Genomic DNA, 23626 nt, shown 5'->3' on the forward strand with positions numbered 1-23626 from the left:
TTGATTCATACTTTAAGTGGGCAAGGCTAACCATCCTTACGAATTCTGACGAATACAGGAAAGTAGGAATCACTGCAGGTAGCAGGAAGAGCTTCTGTAAGCACTCACTAAGATATATGAAGCAATGTCGAACATTGGAAGGTGCTGTTAATTTTTTAAAATTGTTATTATAAAGGTGATGTACAGAGGAGGTACAGTTATATAAGTCAGGTTACTGAGTACATTTCTTTTTGAACAATATCCCCCTTTTACTCTCTCCCAGTTTTTCCCTCCCATCCCCACTCACAAGTTGTATAGTTCATTCTCAACACAGTGTCTAGTGAGGACCACTGCCTCATTTTTTCATCCTTTCTCCTTCTATTTCTGTGGCCCCCAAGACTGATTGACGAACAAACAACACAAAAGAAAACAAAAAACACAACAAAGAAAAAAATCTCTTGTTTCCATTTCCTGGAGTTCATGTTGATAAATATAATTTTATATGACCAGATGCTCATAAGATTGCACCTTTCTTTTCCTCCCCTAAGAGAATCCTCCTTTGGTCTCACTGCATGTGAATGCCCAGAATTCTGTCTAATTTATCATATCCTGGTATATTTTAGATCTAGTTTCTGAATATGAGAGAAAACATGTGCCATTTGTCTCTCTCACTTAACCTGATTTGTTCTAGGTCCATCCATTTCTCTTTGTTGATTTTTTTCAGAAGTATAGAATGTCCTTTGCATGTAATGAATATCCAACCAACATTTTTTATCTGATTGCTTTTGTGTTTTTAAATTATATTAAAAATCCAGTCCAAGTACTAGTGACTGATTATGACATGCCAGGAATTTCATAACCACACAGGGAAGAATCTGTACTGCTTTCAACATTATAAGAAATAAATGTTCTTTATTTAACCTAACCTGTCTGTGGTACTCTTGGTATAGCAGCCTGGCTAAGACTAGAGATACAATTTATTTTTTGATCATGGATATAGTCAGGACCTCAGCTTGAAAACTTGGTTGATTTTTGTGTATGAATTGAAACAAAGGTTCACCTTTATTGCAAGTAGATATCTAGTTTTCCCAATACCATTTGTTGGAGACACTACCCTTTCTGTACTTGGAGTTTGGATCTTTCTTAAAAACCAGTTAGCTACACATAAATACATGAGTTTGTGTCTGGGCTTTCTTGTTCCATTGGACAATATGTCCATTTTTATGCATGTATTATGCCATTTAATTACTGTGGTTTTGTAATATGTTTTGAAATCAGGTGATAGAATGCCTCTACCTTTATTCATTTTCGCTCAAGATTACTTTGGCATTTGGATCTTCTCAGGTTCCACATAAAACAGGATTGGTTCTTCTATATCTGTAAGGAATGACCTTGGAATTTCAATAGGAATTGAATAGAATTTGTAAATTTTTATTGAGTGGTTTGGACATTTTAATGATTTTAAATCTTCTGATCCATGAACACAAGTTCAATTTCTTTCATCAGTGTTTTATAGTTTTCAGTTTATCTTTCCCTTTCTTGATTGAATTTATTCCTGTGCTTTTCATTTTTGATGGTATTATAAATGAAATTAATTTCTTTATTTTTGGATTGTTTGCTGTTAGTATACAGAAATTCTACTGATATTTTTTATATTGATGTTCATCTTTCAAATTTACCGAATTGAATCACCAGCTCTAAGAGTCTTTGGGTAAAATCTTTAGAGCTTTCCTTACATAAGGTCATATCATCAACCAACAGGAGCAATTGAACTTCTTGTTCTAGTTTGGAGGCCTTTTATGTTTTTGCTCTTGTTTGATTCCCCCAAGGGTGAGATCCTGTACTAAGTGGAAGTTAGTGAAAGCCCAGTTCTCTGCCACTGAGCACTTACCTTGTTCTCAGTCTTGGGGGAAAGCTACCAACCTTCCGAGCATGTTAGCTGTGGACTTGTTATGTATAATATCTTTGGTGGAGGGAAAGCATTCCCTTTATACTAACACTGAGTTTCTATTATGCAAGAATTTTAGATTTTGTCAAATGCCTTTTCTATTTTTGTTGCTCTTTCTATTTAATTTATTTTTCTAAGACCTGAAATTATAAAACAACCAGATAAAAACCTAAGAGGAAAGCTCTGCAACACAGGGAAGAAATAATTATTGGAGTAAAGAGACAGCCCACAGATTGGGAAAAATATTTGGAAAACACGTTTGATAAGGGACTATTATCCAAAATATATGAAAGAACTTAATAGCACAAAAACATAAAAACTGATTTTTAAAATGAGAAAGAAACAGAATAGACATTTCTCAAAAGTAGATGCTCAAATGGCTAACATGCATATGGAAAGATGCTCAACATCACTAATCATCAAGGAACTGCAAATTGAAACTACAATGAGATACCATCTCATACCTTTTAGGATAGCTAGCATCAAAAGGATAAAGCTAAAAAAAAAGATAAAGGTAATGTGTTTATGAGGATGAGAAGAAAAGGAACACATGCATTTTTGGTGAGAATGTACTTCAGTACAGCTATTATGGGACACATAAAGACATTCCTTAAAAAATAGATTAACCACATGATCTAGTAACTTCACATCGCAATATATATTCAAAAGAATTGAAATTGCTACAACAAAGAGGCAACTAATCTCTCCTGTTCATTGTAATATTAATTACAACAACCAAGGTATCTTTTTTTTTTTTTTGGTCCGGTCACGGGGCTTGAACTCTGGGCCTGGGCACTGTCCCTCAGCTCTTCAGCTCAAGGCTAGTTACTCTATCACTCGAGCCACAATGCCACTTCTGGCTTTTTTCTTTTTGCTTATGTGGTGCTGAGGAATCGAACCCAGGGCCTCATGCATGCAAGGCAAGCGCTCTACCACTGAGCCACCTTCCCAGCCCCCCAAGGTATCTAACCAACGTATGTCCATCAACAGATAAATGGATAAAGAAAATGTGTCATGTATAAATAATAGAATACTGCTCAGTTTTTTTAAATTAAAAACACCTTCCATTATTTGCACAGGGATAAGCACAGAAAACATTATACTAACTAAAATAGTAAAATAATCCAGGTGCAGGAAGATAGATGCCATATGTTTTCTCTTACTTGTGGAATCTAAGAAAGTCAAACTTAAAAGAAATGTAGACTAGAATAGTTGTTGCTAGGGTCTGGCAGTGTTGACAGAAGTTGAAAAAGTTGGTAAAAAAGATTCAAAGTTTCAGTAAGATTGGAAGAATCAATGTAAAGACTACTGTACATCTAAGTTATTAACTATAGTTCATAATAAATGAATCACATATGTCAAAATTACTAACAGATTAAAATATTCTTACCACAAAAATGCTAAGTATGTGAAGTGATGGATATGTTAATTAGCTTGACTTAATCATTTCACAATATGCATATATATCAAGCATCACAATGTACTGTATAACTGAGATATAACGATTATTTATTAACTCAAGATAAAAGAAAAAAAGAAAGGAGTCCCAGAAAGGAGAAGTAGCATGTGAAGTGTCCATGTTTTGAGATGATTTTGAGAAGCTCTGGCTGTTCCAACCCTTTCTGGACTATAGAACAGGCAGAAGTCACTTTGGTGGCCCAGGTAGGCTGTACTATGTGAGAAACTTTACCTGAAAATCCAGCCTGCAACCTGGTTTTTTAAGCACTCCCAATAATTTTCTGAGCCATGTGTATTCCCTCAATTCTTTTTGCATAAAGTGACAAAAAATGGGTTCCATGAATGCAGTGGGTATAACCCTGCTGGTCCAATCTGTGAGCCATAGCTCAGCTAATCAAAGACCATAAGGACAAATGGAATCAACTAGAATCATTTTGCTCTGGGATTACAGGCTTCTAATTTGTATAGCCATAAATGTTTTCAAAGTACTTTAATAGCACTTTGCTTTTGTGAAGTATATAGCGCTTCTGGGACACACAATAAGAAATGCTAAAGGGAATTTTTTTGGCAGAACACCAATAGAAATCTCTATCTACAGAAAAATCTAAAGGACATTGAAAACATCACAGGATGTTTTATTCTTGTGTTCTTTTGATAGGTGAGGAAATTGGGAAAGTAAATGGGACAGAAATAAAGTAGTGGTCATGGAGACTAGAATTCAGATGATATAACTTAAAGTCTAGTGTTCTTTCTTCTAAGTGGCCATTTGGAGAATGGATCATTTTCATGGGGAAACTTCTAGATTATGATTACATTACTGAGAAGTAGTTATAGAGTCTGGCCTTCCTAAGTGAGGGGCTTAACTGCAGATACAAAGGAAAGGCTTGTGGCTTACTATTCATTCCTGGAATCATTTACTCTTTCTTCCCCTCCCCTCTCTCTAATTCATGTTCAATAGAAAATAAACACCCATGGGCTAAATGAGAACATCAAACATTGCCCATACTTCCTTTACTACCTTCTGCCAAACCATCCTGCAGCTACTTAGATGTAATGGAAACTTACACTGACAAAGAGGAATGAAAAGTTGCTTCATAGTTCAGACAAAATCTTAATGTATGTTTGATGAGGATATACAAAGCTATGGTAATAAAGTTCCTAATTGCACACTCTCATAATGCAAAATTTCAAGGAAAAAAATGGTTCATTTTTTGATGAGTTTTGCTACTTTTACAAGGAGATATTGAAGACTTTTTTTTACAAATGCAAGAGAAGGCAGGTATAATAAATGTGAACTAGCCGGGCGCAGGTGGCTCACGCCTGTAATCCTAGCTACTCAGGAGGCTGAGATCTGAGGATTGCGGTTCAAAGCCAGCCCAGGCAGGAGAGACGGTGAGACTCCTATCTCCAATAAAACCACCAGAAAACCGGAAGTGGCGCTGTAGCTCAAGTGGTAGAGCACTCGCCTTGAGCTGAAGAGCTGAGGGACAGCGCGCAGGCCCAGAGTTCAAGCCCCACAACCGACAAAAAAAAAAAAAAATTGTGAACTAGTGAAAAAAAATGTATGCCCTTCAGAAAAGAAAAATACACAAGATTATGCAAACCTAATTCAGTATACCAACCTGGTGTTCTATGAACTAGCCACATTTATCCCTTAAGACAGTAGAAATTGCTGATAAATACCTTTAAGTTAGTTTGTCTGAGCCTTTCTTATTTAAAAGGCAGATTAAGAGAGCTGACAGGTGTTTTTCTCCAGTCTTTTAGATGATAGCTTGCCACATCCTTTCTTTCCCTCTTTCTCCCTCCTCTATCTCCTTTGCTCCTTATTTTCTTTCCCTCTCTATTTATCAGACTCATGACAGGTGAATAACATGACTCTTGCTCAGGAAAGTTTAAGAATATTTCTGACTAGCCAGCACAGTGGTTTACATCAGTAATCCAAACTAAGTAGGTGGGGTAGGGAGGATCACAGTTTAAGGTCGGTCTGGGCAAGAAATAAAAGAGATTGTTTTCAACCAATAAAAGCTGAGTATAGTGGTACATGCCTGCCATTCTAGCTGTGGAAGAATTATAAATAGGTTTTTTATGGTTCAGGCCAGCCCATGCAAAAACTTGATACCTTATTTTAAAACTAACTGAAATAAAAAGTGTTGGAGGAATGACTCAAATGGTAGAGTGGTGTGAGGTCCAGAGTTCAAATCCCAGTACCATTACTTATCAAAAAAGAGAATATTACTGACAGTTTATGTGTAATATAGACAGAACACTATAATCAGAGAATCTGAGATTGAAAATACTTCCAAATCCAAACCATTTTGCACCTAAGTGGAAAGTTTCATACCATGAAACTTTGTTTCATGCACAAAGTTTGTATAAGAAATATAAGACTATAAGAATATAAAAAATATAAGAAATACATTTGGGTGCATTTATTGTCTATGTGATTGTGGGTGTCTGTGCCTTCTGGCCATTGTTAAGAAATAAGTTTAGCAATGGTTGTGTCATGAAAGAAAGGATATAGATCATAACATGGACTGAGAGTCAGTATTTGTAAGTTGCTATGATATATATACATTTTCTCATCTCTCATTTCAGCTTCCTAAGTAGCTAGAATTGAGGCATGAGCTACTGGTCTCTAGCTTCCTAACTTACATTCTAAACAAGACTACAAACTCTCTGAGAGCAATAGTTACCTTGTTCATGAAAAACTTACTAAACATCAAATGAATAAGTGCTTAATTATTTGTTAAATAAACATGTGGCTCTAACAATGAAGTGATTCTAATGTGGATAGGAAGCTTTGGGATTTTACAAACCAATTGCTTTGTGTATTGGTGACAGTCACAGTAAGGAACGAAAGCATTTAATAAAGAGGTAGCCATGGCTAAGGAAACCAAACTGGATAGCTAGCTGTTCCTATACCTAGGTCTGAAGGGCAATGGGAGCAGTAGGTTTTGCCAGGTTTATGAGAGCTAGAGCCATGAAGGGGGGCGTGATCTTTTAGGCAACGGAGTTACAAAAACAAAATTCCCTGGCATGGATGGGGCACTGAAACAAAGAGAAGAGAGAAGTATCCTTGCCTTCTTTCCTTCTGCCCTCTGCCCTCCTCCTATTAGTGGGATGCATTGGACTGCAGAGGATTTTCAGAAACCTGCACAGGGTTACTTCATTTGTGGAGCATGGTCAAAGTCAAGTCCAGGAACACAACATATTGTCAAATATGCGATAGCAGAGGCTACATTCCGTTGGAGAGACCTTATATTATTTTCACAAAAGACACTGATAGTTTAATTCCTAAACTCATGATTAGGACAACTTAGCCATGAATTTTCACACTCAATTTCATTTCCATTGTGGACCTCTCTTATTGTATGTTATTATTTTTATTTTCTTTTATATTCTTATGCATGTTCTGGGACTTGAATTCAGGACCTGAGTTCTATCCTTAGCTTTTTTTGCTCAAGGCTGGTGCTATGCCACTTGTACCACAGCTTCACTTCTGGCTTTTTGCTGGTTAAGTGGAGATAAAAGTCTCATAGACTTCCCTGACTGAACAAGCTCTCAGCCTCCTGAGTAACTAGGATTATAAGCCTGCACTACCTCCTCTTGATCACAGGAAAGTACTTGAAGAGCACACTGGTAAGGTTGTCTCTTTGTGCCTTTATTTCTCTGACCATGACAGACAAAAGTCAGGACTAGGACACCTCCTTACAGATTTTCCCGTTGTAAAGATAAGAATTTCTTCCTTAGATCCAATTTTTCTTCCCAAAGATATGATCTGATATCTTTTCCCCTGTGTTAGATATGTCAATCATTTTTTGATTTTTATTATTAAATATCTGAGGGATATCAACTTCAAGGAGGACAGGTTTGTTTTGTTCCAGTATTTCAGAGGTTTTGGCCCATAGCTGCTTTTAGGTTTGTGCTTCAGCCTCCTTATGATGGAAGCACATGGTGGAATAAACTATTTTGGATTACGACAGCAAGGAAATGAGAAAGAAAGCTCATCTTCATAATAAATCCCCTCCCACCAAACCATCACAGTCTGAATCCATTAATGGAGATCATTAGCCATCATTATCAAATCACCTCGTGAGTACCTGGCTTCTCAACACTGCTGCATTGGGGATCAAGATTTCAACACATGAGCCACTGAAAAGTAGCTCTCGATCTACTTGTATCTGGACATTTCTGATCCCAAACATCACAAATACCTTGAGTTGAATATCTATTACTGCCCAGCATGTGGCCTGGTAGAGGGGGAGGACCAGACTCAGTTTTGGCCATCCAACCTACCTACTCAGAAATAGGAACATATCTTTGGAATGCATCTGTGTCCCTTTATTTTTTTCCCATGCCTATTTTCCTCTGGCTGGTAAGGAATGAGAATTTGAAATCATGTCATCGGAGTGTTCAGTCTTCAGCTGATTACTAACTTGCTCTCAGTACTTAGATCAGTGTCTATATCTTAGAGATCATAATGCTAGCTATTGTCCCCCTATTTCACAATGACCAGTCTTGGGAGAAAACCTTCCTTCTTCACTAGGCTTCTTTTCCCTTCTAATTGTTCACACCTTGGCCATTTCAGACATTTTCTTGTAAACCATCAGAGTCTCTCCAACCATGCTGATCTTAGAAGGGTTAGGCCACATTAGACAGTTATCCTTCACTAGATTAGCTATGTAATTATACAACACTAAGGAGTAATTTCTTGCATCTTTCATGTTGATTATCATAGCATAATTAAAGAAGAATAAAGAACAGTCAACATTTCACACATTTTATTTTATCTAAATTATACATCCACATATGCTAAGTAAAATAGAGGATAGTACATATTATATATAACAAAATTTTGCAATTTCTTTTTCAATATATATTTACTGTATGTGTATAAGATGTTTACATATACACATATACATAAATATGTATATACTCATAAACCACTAAAATAAAGAATAGTAATTTGTTGAAGCCTGATTTTGGTTTATACATAAAACAGTAGATGTGAGGACACATAGATTCAAATATACTCTCCATCTTTGATAGTAAGCTGAGTAGTGTAGTTCATTACTACCAGAGCCTTGATAGGATTTGATTACATGACCTTTACAGGTACCATGTATACATTTTATTGTATTTGGAGCTCTTCCTTCTCTTGCCCACTGTCCACCATCTTTCATTGGTTTTCCAATATTTCTCCTGTACATCTCTTCTATTTCAGCTATTCTGATAACTGAAAATGACACAGAAGAAAAATATTCAATCAAAAGACTTGCTCTAGTTGTCAAATGACTGTTTTTGTTTTTGTTTTTTTGTCCAGTCATGGGGCCTGAACTCTAGGCTTGGGTGCTGTCCCTCAGCTCTTCAGCTCAAGTCTAGCACTCTACCACTTGAGCCAAAGCACCACTTCTGGCTTTTTCTGCTTATGTGGTGCTGAGGAATCGAACCCAGGGCCACATGCATGCGAGGCAAGCACTTTACCACTGAGCCACCTTCCCAGCCCCTCAAATGACAGTTTTTCAACATAGCATCTTGTATATCTCATTGTTTGTGATCATTTGGGTAAATGCCCAAAAGTGGGATTGGTGGGTCACCGGGGAGCTCTATATGGAGTCTTTTGAGGAGCCTCCATACTATTTTCCAAAGTGGTTGAACAAGTTTACACTCCCACCAACACTGCAGTAGGAATCCCTTCTGTCCATATCCCCTCCAGCATCTATTGTCATTTGAGTTCTTGATTATAGCCATTCTAACTGGGGTGAGGTGGTATCTCCATGTTGTATTGATTTGCATTTCTTAACAAACTTTACAACTTTGGCTGGGGGTGGGGAGTGTAGTCGTGGAGATGGGAGGGCAGGGATGGTTGGGAAAAACAAAGGAGGAGGCAACAATGCTTGATAAGAAATGTATTCATTACCTTGCTCATGTAATTGTAACCCTTCTGTACAGTATTTTCACAATAAAAAGTTTATTTTAAAAAATGGACTGTTTTTATACAGTTAGAGAAACCAAGCTACAAAATGTCTGTGGGAAGGTGATTTTTAAAAGTAAAAAGTTATTTGATCAAAGTGTACTATATATGCATGCATGGAAAAGTAATAATGGAATTACTTTGTACAATTTATTAAAATTGTCTATTAAAAATATTAAAAATAAAAAATTTTAAAACCTGAAAAAAATGGCAATTTGGAGTGCCTTTCTTGAAGCTGAACTGATTATTTTCTTAAAATCCTATCTGACAAAATGGGATAGGTCATGGAATTCAATCAGACTGAGTGAGTTTAGAGAAAGTGTCCTTACTCTCCTCCCATACTTGGTTTAGATACAGTTAGATTGACAGGCTGTTATGTGGAGGAAGATGCCAATAGATCTTCCCTCCTCTAAGGACATGCTCCTTCCTTATCACAAATTGCTAGGTTCACTTTTTCCTATGACTTTTGGGGCAATAGTAGACTTTCAAGTCTGATGGCTTGTATGGAATGTAACAGATCTCACTGTGTGTTAGTAGTTGGCCAACTTGATTGAAGAAAGTAAAATTGAATAGCTGTGGGAGAAGGATTCCTTTTATTGTGTCTAACATCCATTTGGGCCAACAAAAGAAGAGTTGCTAGTATTTTACCATTTATTTCATGCTTTTACACAGCCTTTTCCAGATGATTGTAAATTGACTGTGTTGCCCCAGAGTATACTGGATTTTGTGACTTGTCATAAATACTTGTTTCTAGATGAGTTCTGCTGTTTCTCTGGCATATAACCAGAGATTGTGATAAAGAAATGGGGAGAATTTTGACATAATCTTGTGTGTGTGTGTGTGTGTGTGTGTGTGCGCGCGCGCGCGCGTTGTGTTGTGTGTGTGTGTGCGTGTATGTGTGTGTGTGTGTGCAGGTTTTGGGGTATGTACAGCAATAGTGCTGTCTCTGAGCTTTTGTACTCAAAGCTAATACTCTACCAGTTGAGCCAGTGATCCACTTCCAGCTTTTTGGTAGTTAATTGAAGATCACAGTCTCATGGACTTTCATACCCAGGCAGGCTTCAATCCTTAATCCTTACATCTCAGCCTCCTGAGTAGCTAGGAGCACAGGTGTGAGCCAGCAGTGCTTGGCTGACATAGTCTTAAAATAATCTAACAAAAAAATTCTAGGAAACTCTGTAAACAGACAATTATGTTATAAATATTTCCAATATTTTAATGTTAGTTGAATGTTTCCTATAATCAGGAAACCAGTTTCATTGAGAAGAGCAATCTTTAATTAGAAAAATTACCTAGGAAATATGTTTAGTCAATTGTACTACTGAAAGTTGAAAATGCAGAACAAAAGGTAATTAAGATCAGTCACACCCTCCAAGTTAACAATCTTCAGCTCAGTCATGCTCCTTATTTCTTAATGTGCTTGTAAGATGAGAATGTCTTCATAGCTTCTGAGATCAACTATTTTTAGAACTGTAACAACAATTATTTATATTAACAATTTATCTAATTCCAATTATCAAAATAATTGGGCCTAAATATGATTTACTCAGTTTCAGCATTCAGACCAAATTGGCAGGCAATGATTGAAGATTTTTATGATCAGCTTCTATGCAACAAGGAAAAATGCATCCAAATTATGATAAGTTGAGTTGGCCTTTGTAGCTATTGTGGCATGATGTTGCTATGGTTTGGATAAGGGACTTGAAACATTCATGGGTTACAGAGTTAATTGCCAGTTTGTGGCTCTGTTAGGAGGCGGGGCCAAGTGGAAGACAGGAAGATCATTGGAGCTTTGCTTTTTAAGGGAAGATTGTAATCACAACCCCTGTCCTCTTTCTCTTGTTTGCTACCACAGCACAAGAGACTTTCCTCCTCTTCCTCAATGTGCTCCCACCATTATTTTCTGTCATTCCATAGGACTAATAACAATAGAAACAGAAAAACATGGACAGAAATTCTGAAGCCATCAACCAAAAGAAACCTATCCTCGTTTTTAAGGTTATTCTCTCAGATATTTTGCCATTGTGGCAGAGAGCTAACATAGGCCACCAAAAATATCCATCTGCAGAAAGATGAACATGGTTACCAGAGGCCATACTAACCCTGCTCAACTACAGACAATTACATACCCTTTCATTGTTAAAGTGAATACTGGCATTAGTTGTCTTCATCTTTCAATAAAATCAAAGTTTCAACTTCCAAATGTTCCCCAAATCATCTAAGAGTATGTTCTTCTTTTCAATACTCAAATATTAAAGCAATTTGCATAAACAATAGACTTAAGAAGCATATTTGGGTTCATTTTAAATAGCCATATATTCTCCCTCAAAATTTGAGAAGGATCTTTCATATAGGCCCAATAAAATGAGTGTATTATGCCAGCTCTGCCAAATCTCATTACCACCATCACCACAAGCAAACTCTATTGTGTGTTACTCATAAAAAAAACTGCCCCAAGAAAAGGAAGGGGTTATGAACACATCTGGGAAGACTAAAACCTAAATTTTGTATGCTGTTTAAGAATATATTATACTATCAGAATGAGTTTCTATTAAATTTCTGCCTTTCTGCTATGTTACCTAAGGCTAATTTTTACCAATAAGGCCTGCATGAAAGTGCATGCAATTGTCTCACATGCCTGTATTACATTTGGTCATATTATTATGTTTTTCCTTTGTCCCTTCCTCCCTTCCCTTCCCTTCCCTTCCCTTCCTTCCTTCCTTCCTTCCTTCCTTCCTTCCTTCCTTCCTTCCTTCCTTCCTTCCTTCCTTCCTTCCTTTCGTCCTTCCACTTTTCCTTCCTTTTTCTCCTTCTTTCTTATGTGAGTACTGGAGCTTGAACTCAGGGCTTAGGTACTGTTCCTTAGCTTTTTCTCCTGAGCCATAATTCTACTTCTTGTTTTGGGGCGTTTATTAGAAATGAGCCTCACCAACCTTTCTACTTGAGCTGGTTTTAAATCACAATCCTCATATCTCAGCTGTCAATACCCAGCCATGATTTTTTTTCCTAAGAATTGGAGTCTATGAAATTTTAAACCACCATTTATCCCACTACCGTTTTATATCTAATGAAAATAAAGATCAGTGTATCAAGGAGATAACATTGTTTATTATAACAAATACCCCATGCTAATTACAGCACTATTTACAATATTCAAGATATGGAATCAACTAAGATGTCTATCGACAGATGAATAGACAAAGAAATGTGGCATGCATACACAATGGAGCTTATAAAATTCATGAAAGTGTTGGATTTTTTATAGCTGTACACTTTTATATAAAGTATAAAATCTTGAGAACCAATTTCTTTGGTTAGGTGCCATCATTACAATTTTGTTTAATATGTAAGATAACCTTTCCCGTCTCTGGGGTACAATGTGGACCATGAACAATAAACTGCTTAGTGGTTCTTGAAAGATAAGTGCTTATTTAGAGTTTTGCTATGCAACAAGAATTTGTCCTTTCTGGAGGGGTGAAATGGGGTAAAGAAGGTGAATTATTAAAGTTGTAACATGGAAAATACTTAGCATTCTTACACAATATCCCAATTTACTATCAGGTAGAAATTTTATGTCTGTGGACAATTGAGAGCACATTTGAGTTATATGGGCATTTGAACATCAGATTCTCCACTCACTTCCTCCCTAACTGAACAAGCATCTTCCATAAACATACCATCCTGAGGCTGATAAGGAGTCATATGTTATCTGTTACTACAACATTGACATTGTTTAACATATGTCCAAACATATAGCACAAACTCCACACCTATGAAAAACTTACAGAGGCTACTTCTTTTTTTGTAAATAATTTTTGTTTTTTGTTTGTTTATTTGCACTAATTCTGGGGCTTGAATTCAGGTCCTCATGTTCTCCCTGGCTTTTACATTCAAGGCTGGCACTCTATCACATGAACTATACCTCTGCTTCTGGCTTTTTGCTCATTAATTGGAGATAACACTCTCCCAGGTTAGTCTTCTTGGACTAGCTTTGAACCACGTTCCTCAGATTTTATCTTCCTGAATAAATAGGATTACTTGCAAGAGCCACTGGTTCTGGGCTCGAGGGGAAACTTTTTAATCTCATTGGATCATAGAATTTCTTGTGCACAGAAGGTGCCAGAGTGACAGTATTTAGGAACACACAAGTAAACTTTAGAACTAACACAAGTTCTCATATGCAAAGTAACCTAGTCTTGGGGCTAGAAATGCTTTCACAAAATATTCTTTTAAGTAAGGACAATACATTTCTTCTAAATGGATATTATCATCAATTCATTTTGTATGTTGGTACTGGGACTTTAACTTAGGGCCTAAGTGCTGTCCATTTGTTATTTTTGCTCAAGGTCAGCACTTTCTGATTTGAGGCTCAATTCTACTTGTGGATTTTTTTGTTGGTTACTTAAAGATAAAGTATTTCAGGAACTTTCTATCTCAAGACAGTTGTAAACTTTGGTCCTCAGATCTCAGTCTCCTGACAGACTAGAATTACATGCATGGATCACTGGCATCTTTTTTTTTTTTTTTTGCTGGGTCTTGAACTCAGGGCCTTGACAGTGTCCCTGAGCCTCTTTGTTCTCAAGGCTAGCACTCTACCACTTGAGCCACAGTACAACTTCTGTATTTTTCTGACTAACTTAATGGAGATGAGTCTCGTGTACTTTCCTGCCCAGGCTGGCTTCGAGCTATGATCCTCAGATCTCAGCCTCCTGAGTAGTTAGGGATACAGTCATGAGCCACTGGTGCCTGCCTATCTTTTGATTGTAATTATGTGTTCCTCAGGACAACAGAAGTAATGATGACTTTATTGGAACTTCACCAGTCTCATTGCAATTGGGAGGATGATCTTTACCCAGGAAATTGTAGTTGTTCCTTGGTATTCATGGGGGACTAGTTCTAAGACATCTGTGGATACCAAATCTGCAGATTAAGGTTTCTTGTTTAAAATGGTGTAGTAATTGCATATAACCGGTGTAGTCCTCCTATGGACTATAAAGCATGTCTAGATGACTTAAAATAGTTAAGATAATGTAAACACTGTATTATAGCTATTACATTGTATTTCTTAGAGAATATCAACAAGGGAAAAGGTCTGATATGTTCAGTACAAATGCAATTTGCTTTTACTATCATTCCAGTACACAGCTGGTAAATCCATGGATATAGAACCCACAGATACAGAAGGTCCATTGCACAGAAATTAGCAGGCCATTGTACTTTAAAGTCACAGCTCAGGGGGTATGTTCTTAAACTTCTGGTGAAGCAGCAAAGCTAAAGGACAACCTGAAAGGGGAGGGACAATGCTATACTTTTTAATCACTGATTTTTTTTTAAACATGATAAACCAGGCAAACCTGGTAAAATTCTTTGAGACCATCAGCAGCAGATTCCAGAAAGTAGTATTACCACAGATGTTATTGCAAGATAATCAGAAGAACACATCTCATTTGGGAATATAGAGTACTTGTTCTTGTTGCTGATTCTATCATTTGAAGCTTTCAAAGTTGAAGGCTTTCATGATTAAGCACATATTATTCTCCTGGAAGATATTTCTTTTTTTTGGCAGATAAGATAATGGAACAGACCCACTGTTTGTCAGGAGGAGTTACTATGTCATTAAAAAGCCTTTAACACAATGTTTTTCTCTTTTCCACGCCAGTTGAAAAGATTTGAATGCAGAAGCATAGAAATAACAATAACAGTACAAAACCTAAATTGTCCATGGAAAAGCTTAAACCAAGTTAAAATTTTCCATTTGCCAAATGCTCTCTAGGCAATTTAAATGTAATTCAAAACAGGCATTCAGTAGCCACAGATGTGTGTTGTCTCAAAATGGTCTTTGTCTTGGTTATGCACATCCAATTTCTTTCTGGAAGATGGTTTTAAAAATTACCTCTATTACATTGGAAGAAAAAAATACAAATTTAATTATGAAATTTATGTTATTACATTCTTTTGCTTATTAACCCTGGAAAAGTATTATCATTTAGCTAAAAAATCCTTAGTTATACTGTTCTTTAAAACTTGAGAAACCAAAGGGGAATTTCCAATATTATGTAAAATCATGAAACGACCCAAAACACAGGTGTTTCTGGTTCTTCTGATTTATACCATGAGGACTTCACAATACTGTGTGTCCACCAGAGAACAAGTGCACCCTGTATATTGGCATAAAGATACTCAACATGCTGCTCCAAGATGTCTGCTTCCTCAGACACTGTAGGATCTCTGGTGCTCCTTGGAAAATTTATAATGGACGGACACATATGAATAATTTCTGGGGATATTTTTAGATTAATAAAAGTTTCTGGTTGTCAAAGAGAAAATGTGCTGTGAGATTTTGCTTTAGAATCTCTGTTCTGGCCTTACACAGACATTAGGGCCAGAGGACCCCATAACTTAAAGTCCTCCCCATGAAAGGATGAGAGAAGTGGAGTACTCCTCCATCAAAGAATGGCCTAATAAGGGAACTCACTTCTTGGGGAAGGATTCTTTCCAGCAGCTTCTGGGTTCTCAGGAGGAAAAAGAGGTCTCAAGAGTCTCCAGAATTTCAGAGCCACCCTCTCTTAAGGTGGTGATGAAGCCTTCAGACCTTTATTCAGAGTGGTTGGGGGTCTGGGAGGGAGGCAGAGCCATGGTTTCCTCATTTAACTGGTGTATGTAACTTTTCCAAGTCTCAGCTCCTTGGAGGAGCTTCACTTTGGAAATGTTTAACAAAACACCCATGAGGTATGATAACATACTGTTGTTTTCTGCTTTAGCTTTCATGTATATAATACACAGTGGATCCAACTTAGATTATCAAGTCCAGAAACGAGAAGAAATTAAGTCCATTCTGTAGCTCTCTGGTGGCCTTCTATTTCCCTTCTAAAGCCTGTCTTACATTTGGCTAATTAGAGGAAGTTAAGTTCCCATGGGAACTCCTGTAATTTTTCTGTAAATATGTTAATAATGATAGACCTGGAAAACATAGGTTTTAGGATGTAACTATTTGGTAGGGTGGCTTGTGGTAAGCAAAATCTGGGATCTACAGATACATTGAGTACAACTTCCCCTAGGGTATGTTAATTTTGCTGTGTAATTTTGTGATCATAAGATGGGAAAACTTTATGCTTGCATTAATTATAGCCAGAACCTGTGGACACTATCTGGCAGGGAAAAGCCCAAACTGCTGCATTGAGGTCTATAGACCTCTCTGTTTCTCTGGCTCACGTTGACCTCTACTTGAAATGATTAAAACTTGATGCTGGTTGAGACCTCTGAATATCTGATATCTTCTTTGATAATCTGAATGTATTATGTCCAGTCACAAGGTCAATGTCACAGCTGATTAAATATTCTTAACTTATTCTGAACTCTACAGTGCTTAGTATAAAAATGGTACGAGTCCAGAGGAAGATGCTGGAAGAGAAGCTGATGGCCAAACAAGCTCTGGTGTAGTAATCAGTTTTAGTGATCCAGTGAAAATTCCAAGGCTATAGAGTCATACCAAGTGTGCCATCATAGTATAGAGAGTTTGGCCAGAGAGGAAAATTTCAGGCAGCTTGGTTAAGAGACAGATTTGAGCACTTGCCGGTGTCTGCAGCTGTGGTGACAGGGGCTGCTGCCGCAGATATCAACAAAGGTGATACAAAGGTGGACCAAAGGTGCCAGAGACTGTGTGCGAGGGGATTCTACTCATCACCAGCAAGAACTTACAAGGAATGGAAATCTCCATTCTGCTGACTACAGATAGTCACAGACAGTGGATGGCTTGGAAATCAAGAGAAAGTCATGAGTACCCCACAAGACATCCTCACTCCTTCTCATGGAGCAGCAGTGGGAAGGTAGCCCCTACCCCACCACTGGAGGAGAACTCCATCTTTGATATTGATGAAGACTGGACCAGATCACCTAGCAGGTAACTCAGGCCTTGGAAGAAGACAATAGGAGCCATTCCACAGGTCAAAGGAAGCTGACCTTGGGCTCAGCTCCACCCCTGGGGAAAGTTGCCCTTCACAGGCAAAGCAAGCTCTGCCCAGGGTGGGTAGGGAGACTTTCTACACTAGATAAACAGAACCAGAGGCTGCTCCACCCCTCTATAGCACAGGCAGCAATTCCAGCTGCAGGAGAGTAAAAGAAAAACAATTGGAAACTCTGTACACATAAATCCTGAGAATGGCTCCAGGCTGGGCTGTGTGTGAGTGCCTCAGGAGCTAGCCCCTCAGGGAAAAACTACTGACTGTTGACAGGCCTCAACTTTACCCATAACCTAGCCCCCTCACAGCAACTCCAAGCTACAGGAGACAGTCATCTCCCTCTTTTGTGATACAGAAAGCAGATCACCCTCCCACTGAACTAGCCTGGGAGGAGGGTCATAAAGTCCCTGGTAAGGCAGTGCTTCATTCTGCTTGTTGAAACAAACTGATTAAAGAAACTAATCAAGGACTGGGAAGGTGGCTCAGTGGTAGAGCGCTTGCCTTGCATGCATGAGGCTCTGGGTTCGATTCCTCAGCACCACATAAGCAGAAAAAAAAGCTGGAAGTGGCGCTGTGGCTCAAGTGGTAGAGTGCTAGCCTTGAGCTGAAGAGCTGAGGGACAGTTCCCAGGCCCAGAGTTCAGGCCCCACGACTGGAACCCCCCCCCCAAAAAAAAAAGAAAAGAAAAGAAAGAAGAAACCAATCAAGCAATCAAGCCAAATCAACACCACAAGCAAACCAGAGACTCCACCAAGAGGCTTGTTACAGACACAGAAGGGATACAAGACCCACCCCCCCAAATATTGAAGAACACTTTTTTCTATTTTTTTAATTAAAAATTGTTTTCTATTTTTTCATCAATTTTATTTTAGGTTTTTTTTTAAATTCTCTTTTTACTCTTTTCCCTTTGGTCCTTTTTATTTTTTTGCTCTATTTAAGTGCTGTTCTGTTCATCCCCAGATATATACCCCTCTTAGGTTATTAGACCTTATCCTTCATTATGAGTATTCGTAAGTCAGACATCGATTATTCAGTTCACAAACTCTTAGTCTTAACTCCTTTAATTGTAGTATTATTTCTTTATAATTATATAATTTATACAATTATATATGTGTTTAATTTTAAAATTTTTGTTTTTCATTTTTCCTTTTCTTTATCTCTCTTCTCCTTTCCTTCTATCCTTTTCCTCTCTCTGAATTTAGGTTTAGTAATTTTTCTTCTCTCCTTTTCCCTCCCCACATTTCTCTAATCTTATTTTCTCCTCACAAATCTCCCTAAACCTATTAATTTCTTGTCTTCGGACTCCTTTGATTTTCTTAGTCCATTGATCCCTAGTTTTTTGTTGTTAAACTAGATTGATCCGTTGAACTAGATTGTATCTGTACTCATTTTGACTGCAACAATCTGTGCAACTGCAAGGCTGTGATTGATATTTCCTTCAAACAGCATTCTGCTATGGAATTGGTTTTTCTTTCATACCCAAATGGGCAAAACAGGCTGCAGAAACACAAGAAAAATGGTGTCCAAGTGTCTCAACTCCTGCTCATGATAATCAGGCAACAAAGCAGTTAATGAATAATCCAGAAGAGAGTTCCCAAAATGCTCTACAAACACTACTGGTAAACACGCTGAATAAGATTGAAAGCCTGCAAAAGACTCTATGTGAGTGTGATAGGGAAATGCATGAGCATGATGAGGTTAACCAAAGATTAATACAGGAATTTCATTAGCATGATGAGGTTAACCAAAAATTAATACAGGAATTTCATGAGCATGATGAGGTTAATCAAAGATTAATTGAGGAATAGCTTGAATGGGATGAGAATAAACAAAGATTGATAGAGGCATTCATGGAATACACAAACAGAAAGTTGGAGGAATCCATGGAGACCACAAAGGGAATGCTGGATGAAGTCCAACAGAAGGAAAGGGAGTCCAATGAAACCATAACCAATCAACTAATGGATTTGAGAATGAATACTGAAAAACAAATTAAGGTGGTAAAGAAGTCCATACAAGATCCACAACAAAGCCCCAACAAAGAATTTTTTGTACATTTTTTATTGTAAAAATTCTGTACAGAGGGGTTACAGTTACCTGAGCAACATAATGAGCACATTTCCTATTGAGGATTGTTTCCTTCTCCTTTGTTTTCCCCCTACTATCCCTTCCCTCCCACCTCTACAACTACCCACCACCCCTGCCGAAGTTGTAAAGTTCGTTTTCAACATAGTGTTTGTACATTTCATGGTTACAATGGGTCAACTTCTATTCTTATCTAAGCATTGTTTTTTCCCTTCCCCTCCCCAAATTAGAGAAGTATATCTACAAGATGCAGGGCACTGACATCAAATACAGTGAAAATGGGGGTTATACTGTGGGGGAGGAACATACTAGGCAACAAAAAAATCACATGGCACATTATAAATACGTTAGAAACAATAGCAAAAAAGAAAAAAGATATTTGTCCCTATCTTAGGGTTCATTTCGCTTAACATCATCTTATATGGTCATTTGTACATGCCTTTAGGCCTTTTCTGCTTGTCCTACACATGTACTAGTTATTGCAAATAAGAGAAACCATGGGACCTATCTAAGAATTTGAAGCCATCAAATCTGACCAATTAGCAGGAATAGAAATAAAAAACAAAGTAGAAAGTCTTGACAGTAGGTTAGACCAGGCAGAAGATTGAATCTCTGGGACTGAAGACAGCCTAGACATTATAGAAAAACAACAGGCCAGTATTCAAGACAAATCCAAAAAAATATGATAGATCTATTCAACATTTAGAAGACACCATCAGAAGACCTAACTTAATGCTAATCAGTATAGAGGAGTGCCTAGAAAAGAAGTTGAAAGTCTAAGAAATTTAACAGGATCCTAGCAAGAACTTCCCAAACATGCAAAAAAATAGGCCCGTTCAGGTACAAGAAACCTTTAGAACCCCACATAGACCAGACCAGAGTAGGACATCTCACCATCAGAGTGGAATCTGCAAAGGATCAATTGAGACCAAGGAAAGGACCCTAAAAGCTATCAGGGAGAAAATATCAATCACTTGTAAAGGGAAAACAATCAGAATAACATCAGAGTTCTCAGCAGAGACAATGAAAGCAAGAATAGCCTGGAATGATGTATGCCAGACCCTAAAAAGAAACAAATACCAATCAAGAATACTGTACCCAGCTAAAATCTCCTTCATAATGGAGGGACAAATAAAAGCAGTCCACAACAAAGAAAAATTGAAACAATATATCTCCACCAAACTAGTTAAACAAAAGATACTTAAAGATGTCTTACACATAGAAAACCAGCAAGATCATAAAGGCCAAGAAACAGCCCCCAAACAAAGAATTCAAGAATCATAGGAAGAACCCAGTTAGTACAACCCCCAAGAAGGTGGATAACATGGCAGGAACTACTAAACACTTCTCAGTTCTAAAACTTTCAATATTAATGGACTTAACTTTCCAATTAAGCAACATAGACTGTCTAGTTGGATCAAAACGCAAGATCCTTCTATCTGCTGCCTTCAAGAGTCACACCTTGCCCACAAAAACAGACATATTCTGAAAGTGAAAGGCTGGAATGAAATCTACCTAGCAAACCGCCCCCATAAATACGTGGGAGTTGCAATCTTAATATCAGGTAAAATAGACTTCAAATTAAAATTAGCAAGAAGAGATAAAGAAGGTCATTACATATTAATTAAGGGATCTCTCCTTCAGGATGATATTTAAATTCTAAATATCTATTCACCAAATAACAGAGCACACAAATTTATACAAGAAACACTACTTTCCCTCAAATCTCACATAGATCCAAAGACAATAATTGCTGGGGACATTAACACACCACTATCCCAGCTGCATAGATCAACCCAGCAAAAACTCAACAAGCATTGGATCTAAACAACTGCATATACCAACTAGACTTAAGAGACATCTACTGCATATTACCCAGGAACATTAGAATACATGTTCTTCTCAGCAGCACTTGGATGATTCTCCAGAATAGACCACATTCTGGGTCACAAAGAAAATTTGTCCAAATTCAGAAACATTGAAATTATGCCCTGCATTCTCTCAAACCACAAGAGAATAAAATTAGAATTCAACATCAAAAGTCACCAAAGAAAATCCTGTAACACATGGAGGCTGAACACCACACTGTTGAACCACCAGTGGGTCATGGAAGAAATTAGAAAGGAAATTCAAATGTTCATAACAAAAATGAATACACAAATTAGCAGCTCCTCTGGGACATAGAGGAAAGTTTATAGCTCTGAGTTCCTACATCAACACATTGAAGGGCTGAAACCAACAATTTAATGAGGCATCTGAAGCTCCTTGAAAAAGAGCAACCTCAATCTAGTATACAGAAACAAATAATTAAAATTAAATCAGATTTAAATGAATTAGAGTCCAAAAAACCATAGAAAGAATCAACAAAACAAACAGTTGGTTTTTCAAAAATATTAAGAAAATTGACAGACCCTTAGCAAATCTTATCAGATAAAGAAGAGAACACACCCAAATAAACAAACTCAAAGACAAGAATGGAAACATCACCACAGAAACAACCAAGATTCAGAACATTATAAGAGAATACTTATCAAACCTTTATGCAAATAAGTTTGAGAATCTGGAGGAAATGGAGGAATTTCTAACAAATATTGACATACCCAAACTAAACCAAGATGATTTAAATGAACTTAACAGACCCATATTAAGCATCAAAATAGAAATAGATTAAGAGAATTCCCACCCAAGAAAAGCCCAAGATCGGATGGATTTACAGTGGAATTCTATAAGACCTTCAAAGCAGAACTCACACCAATACTTCAATGAAATTGAAAATGAAAGTTCATTACCAACCTCTTTCTATGAAGCCATTGTATCGCTCATCCCCAAACCAGGCAGGGACTTATCAAAGAAAGGGAACTATAGACCCATTTCTTTGATGAAATCATTCACCATGATCAAACAGGATTTATTTCAGGGATGCAAAACTGGCTCAATATATGCCAGTCAATTAATATAACTCATCACATCAACAAGAACAAGGATAAGAACCACATGATTATCTCAATAGGTGCAGAAAAAGCATTTGATAAGATCCAACACCCCTTTATGATGAAGGCTCTGGAAAAACTAGGAATCTATGGAACATCCCTCAATATAATAAAGGCTGTGTATGACAAACCTACAGCCAGTATCATACTTAATGGTGAAAAGCTAAAGCCATTTCCTATAAATTCAGGAATGAAATAAGGATGTCTACTCTCTCCACTTATCTTCCATTTAGTATTAGAATGCCTCGCTAGAGCAATATGACAAGATGCAATAATTAAGGGGATCCAAATAGGGAAAGGTGAAGTAAAACTCTCCCTCTTTGCAGATGACATAATCTTGTATTTAAAGAACCCCATGGACTCCACTCCCAAGTTACTGGAGCTGAACGGAAACTTTGGCCAAGTAGCAGGGTATAAAATTAACCCTCAAAAATCAGTGGCTTTCCTGTATGCCAATAACATGAAGAGTGCAGCTGAAATTAGGAAAGCAACTCCTTTTGTAATAGCCCCTCCAATAAAATACCTAGGAGTTAATTATAGAAGTGAAGGACCTCTATAATTAAAATGTTAAAAACCTGAAAAAGGAAATTAAAGCAGAACTAAAAAAGTTGAAAAACCTCCCATGCTCCTGGATTGGGAGGATTAACATAATGAAAATGGCAAGACTGCCAAATGCTATCTACAAATTCAATATCCCAACTTCATTCTTCAATGAAATAGAAGAAGCAATCCAAAAATTCATATGAAACAATAAAAGACCGACCCCAAATAACAAAAACAACTCTTAGCAGGAAGAACAGTGCTGGAGGAATATCAATACCAAATTTTAAGCTCTACAACAAAACCATAGTAATTAAAACAACTTGGGAATGGCACAAGAACAGGCCCTAGGACCAAGAGAATAGAACTGAAGACCCAGAAATGAACCCAAAGACCTATAGCCACCTAATCTTCAATAAGGGAGTAAAAAAGTGGAATGGAAGAAAGAGTCTCTTCAGTAAGTGGTGCTGGCAAAATTGGTTAAACACCTGTAGAAATCTAAAGCTATTTAAACGATTTGTTTTTCCCTTCCCCTCCACAAATTATACCAACATCAAATACAGTGAAAGCAGGGGTTATACCGTGGGGGAGGGACATACAAAGAAACAAAGAAATAATCAAAATGTGTTAGAAACAATCGCATGAAAGAAAAAAAAACATTTGAATACATATCTTAGGGTTCATTTCCCTAACA

At 37.3% G+C, this 23626-nt stretch overlaps 1 protein-coding gene across 1 annotated transcript in view; it reads right to left on the reverse strand.

The window, feature by feature from the left end:
* Nsmaf (neutral sphingomyelinase (N-SMase) activation associated factor) overlaps positions 1-23626 on the reverse strand; it is a 149562-nt gene that overhangs the window by 117885 nt on the left and 8051 nt on the right. The window contains exon 3 of the mRNA XM_013009266.1: positions 8552-8621. Within this exon, the coding sequence (XP_012864720.1) occupies positions 8552-8621 (70 nt within the window). The remainder of the gene's footprint in view (positions 1-8551; positions 8622-23626) is intronic.

Source organism: Dipodomys ordii, unplaced genomic scaffold, assembly GCF_000151885.1.
Source record: "Dipodomys ordii isolate 6190 unplaced genomic scaffold, Dord_2.0 Scaffold9, whole genome shotgun sequence".
In the NCBI taxonomy this organism is placed as follows: Eukaryota; Metazoa; Chordata; class Mammalia; order Rodentia; family Heteromyidae; genus Dipodomys; species Dipodomys ordii.